We start from the raw sequence: 6,495 nt of genomic DNA, 5'->3' as shown, positions 1-6,495 counted from the left end.
CATATAAAACCATACACACATATTTACAAGGATAAATAAAACAAATGATAATCTTTTGAATACGTACCAGTCACTGCTCCAAAATCTCGTCCTGTGTATTGTGATGAATCCAGGATGGAGCAGCAGGCACATGAGTCTCTCCTGTGTTAGACAGTGAGGGATGTGCTGGCTTTTCTGGCCAGCCTCTGCAAACCGGGGTCAACGAGGGAGCAAAAAAATAAAACAAGACCCTTTCTTTCGTGCCTTCTTTCTCTTTCCCTCTTACCTTTTACAGTCAACACCTTCTTTTTCTTTCTCTCATCCGGTCCCCTTCTCTCTCTGCCTCTCTTTCTCTCTCTCTTCCTCTCTCTCTCTCTCTCTCCCTCTCTCTCTCACTCCCATACATGACGTAACATCAGCTTTGTTTATTTGCTCCCCTTAATGGAACAGGCTGATAATGAAAACAACTTACTAATTGGCAATTAATCAGTATGGCAACAAACATTTAAGTTTCACTGCGTGCCACAAGAACACTTGATTTCTTTAATAATGGCAATAACTCATAATAAAAACGTTGATTTGATTTATGCAAAAGTTTTTTTAAACAGAGTTTGACAAAGTGCTTCACAATCAATCCACAGAAATAAGGTCACACAGTAAGAGAGATGTGGCTGAAAAGCAGATGACAGGCGCCTCTGTGTGGTTGACCAATGTTGTCAGTGTTTTAGGGTGCAAAATGCTGTTTGTGTTGTAGGTTTAGGCTGTAAGTAAACGGAGAAGACGCTAAATGCTCGATGTGCATTCAGAGCTCTCGTCCCCCGCTGCTCGCAACATTCAGCAAGCCCTCGGATAAACACACAATTACGGCAGGTGAATAAACTTGTTTGGGGGGTGTTAATTACATGCTTAACGTAAACAAAAGCCATGTAAAAGAATGTGAATTACCAGTGGCGTTTTTCCCTTCAATCCCCATTCAGGTTTTACATTTCACCTCTAGTCTCTTCTAGGAGTGATTTCCGAATTGCCTGCGAGGGCTACTCCCAAACAAGGCTCCTCCAAAACATAATGCTGGATAATACCTGCAGCTTTGGCTTGAATGGTGATCACCTAAATTGGTGCAACCGGAACCCAGTCAGGTAGGAGGCTTTACATATTCGGAGTAGTGCTGTTAAGCCTGCACCCTAAACTTAATGTTGGTGTGTGTGTGTAGAGAGAGGGAGAGAGAGCGAGAGAGAGGGGGGGGGGGGGTATAGGCTGGAACGTTAGTTTTAACACCAGTATGAAAATACCAGCCTTTACTTCCAGTCCACAGAGCTTTCCAACGGGACCAATTCAAGTGCCACTTGGAATTAGTTCTCCTGAGGTTCGTATAGCAGCGCAGCGGACAGGTTTGATCCCATAGCCCTACCCCCTCACACACACGCGCACAGTCCCAAAAGACACACACACACACACACACACACACACACACACACACACACACACTGTTGTCACAAGACACGCGCATGCATGCACATGCACGAATTAAGGTACCCAATTTTGTCCAAAACACTGGTGCGTAAAAGTGCGCAAACGTGCGCAATTACTCGCTGAAACCCGCAGTTGTTAAACTGTGACCGTCAAGGTGAAATGGTGAACATAAACATAGTATTGACTGCACATGCATGCTGAGCTGGTCTACTCACTGTCCCTCCAATCTTGAAGTCGGTGGTCTATCTGGCCAGCGCCGGAGAATGTGCAAATCTGAGAGAGGGAAGGAAAAGTTTTGAATTCCTGAATGATTTTGTAGAAAGGCGGCTTAGGATCATTATGTCAGCTTTACTGAGGGCGGATTAAGTGGAGTCTAGATGCTACGCCTTGTACACGGCCCTTTCACAATGTGAGCACTGTTCGTGTTAGAGTGAACTCACACTATTTTAACACCCTATAAGCCCTGTCTAAATATGAAGCCGTTTTAGCCATAAACATGAAAATCACACCGCCGTGGCTACCGCTATAAGCCGAATCCTGTGACTGGATGTGGACATTGATCGTGTCCTTACCACTAGATCAAATGCATGAAAACTGCTTTTATGTCCCCAAGAAGCTTTCATGTGGCCATTTGATTGTAATTCCAATACTAATGGTATTAATTAGAGGGCTAGACCATCAAAAACCCCGTGATAAACTGGTGGCATCAAAGGCTGATGCCAGTGACAAATAGTTTTCGAACTGAAACGCCATGATCGTTGTTTAATCAACACAACGCTGTGCATCGATATTCATTTGGAACAATAAATGTTGTTGGTTGGAGAGGATGCGGCGGGCAGGGGGCCAGGGCTGCACCCAGCGTCCCACTGGCAAGGCCGGGGACAGCAGGAGGGGGAGCGGCATCACACTGCAGTGTACAGCCGGGCCAGCACCCACCAAACACAAAGTGACCACACACACCAGCGAGCCAGAGTAAAGTCATCTCAGACAATGTCATAAAATTGCGAATACGCAATTTTTCAAATCATCAGCGGATCCGGGGCAAATACTAGGAATGTGTCTAAATTTGATCTTTTAGAAAACAAGAAAATGGAAAGTGATAACATACATGAAAAGGAAAGAGGACCCTAACGCCCTCCTTTCCCTCGCACGGAAATGAATAGACTGATTAAAAAAAGATTAAAAAGTCACTAATACAGGAAAAAAAACTATAAGAAAATAATGTGCAAATTGACTCGCTTCTATTCAAAACGCGTACTCCCGAGTTGCAGTCATTGGTTGTCCATTTGTCACCCATTTAAAGCTTCCTCTGCCTCCCTCCCTCCCTTCCCGTCTCTGCTAAGCATCTCCAGTCTACATATCTTCTTTAGCTTTAACGAGCCTCGTTAAGATCGCAATAATATTCCACCCTCTAATTGCTCATTCCATTCAGCAGATAGGCGAGCATTGGCTTGCGCCTGATGCGCGCGGTGCGGTGGGAGGGTTGCTGTGGAGATCGGAGACTCTGATAACCCCCCGTGCGTGCTGCACAAGTGGTGAAAGCCTCGCGCTACGTACTGGCTAATGATTGGCACGCTTGACAGTGATTGGCAGGGCTGCCATGACAACGCTACAACGACACCAAGAAGACCAATAGAAAAGGGAAACAAAATGTTTCAATGCTACACTCAACGGCGGATTTAGGGGGGAGATATTATGAGGCTGGTGTCATTAGGCGATAGCCATTGAATCATTCAATCTTTTTTACTAGCCGTATTTTTTCGGTTTTTCCTTTTTCTCGATAATTTTCTTTCTCTCTCAGGTCATTTCCATGGTTTTCAGATCCCCTTTAGAGCTTTATCCCTCCCATTTCTTCCTGCCAAACTTCGCTGATCGCCCTCTGCTACTGGCGAACAGCGCTCCCACCACCAGGTCTCCAGAAGACTTGTCCATGTTTCAGCTACCGACACTCAACTTCTCCCCGGAGCAGGTGGCTAGCGTCTGCGAGACGCTGGAGGAGACCGGGGACATCGAACGGCTGGGCCGCTTTCTGTGGTCCCTGCCAGTGGCTCCGGGAGCGTGCGAAGCGATCAACAAGCACGAGTCCATCCTGCGCGCCCGGGCCGTGGTGGCGTTCCACACGGGGAATTTCAGAGACCTCTACCACATCCTGGAGAACCACAAGTTCACCAAGGACTCACACGGCAAACTGCAGGCCATGTGGCTGGAAGCACACTACCAGGAGGCCGAGAAGCTCCGCGGTCGTCCCCTCGGACCGGTCGATAAGTACCGAGTACGGAAGAAGTTTCCGCTGCCTCGGACCATCTGGGACGGCGAGCAGAAGACGCACTGTTTCAAAGAGCGGACACGGAGCCTGCTGAGGGAGTGGTACCTTCAGGACCCATATCCAAACCCCAGCAAGAAAAGGGAACTGGCTCAAGCCACTGGACTCACTCCTACACAGGTCGGAAACTGGTTTAAAAACCGGAGGCAACGAGACAGAGCCGCGGCGGCCAAAAACAGGTTGGTGATTTTGTTCCTCGCAGTCAAAACACAAGAACCCATGAACGTTTGTCTTTAATGTTTCAATTCAAAAGAAAAAGCGAAGGTTTCATTAAACATGTAGTTGTAGTTGCTCACATATACAGACTGTCTAGGAAACAGGCGAGTCTGGCAGGGGGAGGGAGCAGGCTACGGCGACATTTTTGTTATGAAGTAAAACCAGAGAAAACATCGAAAACACAATTTATACTGCTGTGAAAAATCAAAACTATCTTTAGAAAATACATTCAGATGTTTTCTTTTATAAATCAAAAGCTTCTACAAACATCTTCGACGTGTAATTTAACTTGTAGTTATTTTAAACGGAATGCGTATTTATCAGATAAAATAATTATCCATAATGTTAATAAAACAAGTTTTGTGCTCAAACAAGGCAGTATAAGAAAACAATAATATTACAATACAAATTACGTTGTTGTTTAAGTGAAAAGGTGATTTTTACGCAGTGTTTCTTTTTGTTGTTATTAAAGCAGCTTGTGTATTTTTCCTTAAGAGTGAAAGTAGTACTGTAGTAAATAGTAGGCTATGAGCCACACTTATTAATGGAATCACTAGTATGTGACAAATAGTCTTATTTATTTATTTTTTAATCATTAGACGGTAAGAAATATACAATAATAATCACCTGCTCAAAACATAATTTTATCTGGCCCTTTAAATACATTTGTAATTGTTATGTTTTGCAAATAATATGAAATATTATTTAACCTATTACCAAAGCTGTGTAATGATTTATTTAAGCTACACGGCATAGTACATTTAGTGCATTTGTGATATTTTAACGTCACATGTTAGTTTGGATTGTAAAGAAAGATTATCTCAAAGGATAACAGAGATATTACTGATATTGCTTGAATAAAATGAGCATGCGTATTAAAAAAAAACATTTTTGAAGACAGGCTGTATTCATAACATTAACTGTGGTATCTTTCCATTGAAATGCTATAATTGATTAGAAAATACCTCGCAGAGAACTAAGCCATATGAACTCTATTCTAATCGTTTTGCCAAATGAAGAGATATAGCCTATTTTCCAGACTGACATTATCCCGCCGTGATGGAGTTATTATTATGAGTGGATTGGAGATAAACATTTAGGATGATTGGAGTAACCTGGATCTCCACGTCACTCATTCATATACTTCCACTTCCATCAGTATGCACTGCATCCGTGTCAAAGCCTCACGACATTTTGTACTTGGACAAAGGCCTATATTTCATTAGAATTTATAATAATAACTTGGTTGTGATACTACGGCATTATGTGGCTTTCTGTGGTAAATAAAACTATGCAGCAGTGACGAGGATAATGGATGTAGCCGTAAATGCACGTAGTAACTTAAAACAACAAGAAAAGAAAAACAAAGTAAATAGTTAAAGACTGCTGTTTAAAGAATGCCATCAAACTGTTAAAGACACTTAGTTGGGAGCGACCCCAGTATAGCCGAGTGGTTACTGCGCATGGCAGATAACCGCAACGTCCCTAGTTAGATCCCAGTCAGGGACCCTTGTTGCATGTCATACTCATCTCTGTCTACCTTTATTTCCCGTCTTCCTCTTCGCTGCCTAATGTGCAATAAAGCCAAAAAATGCCCCCCAAAAGAAAAACATTTTTTTTTTAAAGAAACTTTTTTTTAAATTTTTGCAATGAAAGCTTTTTTTCTTCACACATTACAAATTTCTGACTTGCGTGTTTTTCAGGCCTACTTTTGATGAAACAAAACAAAACAAAAAAACCTCCATTACATTTCTTCCAACATTTGGTAGTCTAAATAGTGCTGTGTTTTGTCCCCTGAAAGCTGGCTATTTGATAAAAGCATGCATGCATGGCTGGGGCCGGCAGGGGGAAAGAAAGGCGAGTTTGAACCCCTATTTTGCAGGAGGAGGAGGGGAAAGGGGGACATTCTCAGGTCTAATTGCCATTTCTCTCATTTTTTTCCTTCTTTTTTTTCCTCCCCTCCTCGCTTCTTTTCTTCTCCAGGCTTCAGCACCAAGCAATAGGACCGACCGGTATGAGGTCCCTCTCAGAGGCCGGGCTCACCCCTCACAGCTCGGCAGAGTCGCCTTCAACCGCGGCCAGTCCCACCACCAGCGTTTCCAGTATGACAGAGAGAGTTGATACTGGGACGTCCATCCTGTCCGTCACATCCAGTGACTCGGAGTGCGATGTATGATACGGAGAAAGAAACGCAAAAACAAACAAAAAGAGAAATATTTACAGGGAAAATGGACCTGAGAGGAAGAAAAAAGACTTATGAAATATCGCGGATGAAAAAAGGACCGATTGATATAAATATTAAAATAAAAAGAGATAAAAGCACGTCGGTTTTTTTTTTTTTATTAAAAAGCGCTTTCAAAGGACCCACGCCTCCCCCTCCTCTTCATACCCCCACACCACCATCACCACCACCACCACCACCACCACTACTACTACTACTAGACTACTTGCATGATGTTTTTTTTTATTTTTTTATTTTGTAATCAGGGAAAATAACCTGAATGCAA

The 6,495-nt window shown here is 43.2% G+C and overlaps 1 protein-coding gene across 1 annotated transcript; it reads left to right on the top strand.

Moving 5' to 3' along the window:
* The first annotated feature begins 3,259 nt into the window (after positions 1-3,259).
* six3a (SIX homeobox 3a) lies at positions 3,260-6,164 on the top strand. The gene is made up of 2 exons (XM_053332746.1): positions 3,260-3,951; positions 5,972-6,164. The coding sequence occupies exons 1-2, from the start codon at positions 3,260-3,262 to the stop codon at positions 6,162-6,164; spliced, it is 885 nt and encodes a 294-aa protein (XP_053188721.1).
* Positions 6,165-6,495: the final 331 nt, after the last annotated feature.

This window comes from Scomber japonicus, chromosome 14 (genome assembly GCF_027409825.1).
Source record: "Scomber japonicus isolate fScoJap1 chromosome 14, fScoJap1.pri, whole genome shotgun sequence".
Classification (NCBI taxonomy): domain Eukaryota; kingdom Metazoa; phylum Chordata; class Actinopteri; order Scombriformes; family Scombridae; genus Scomber; species Scomber japonicus.
The sequence above is the reverse complement of the archived record's forward strand: the minus strand, read 5'-3'. Positions and strand labels throughout refer to the sequence as shown.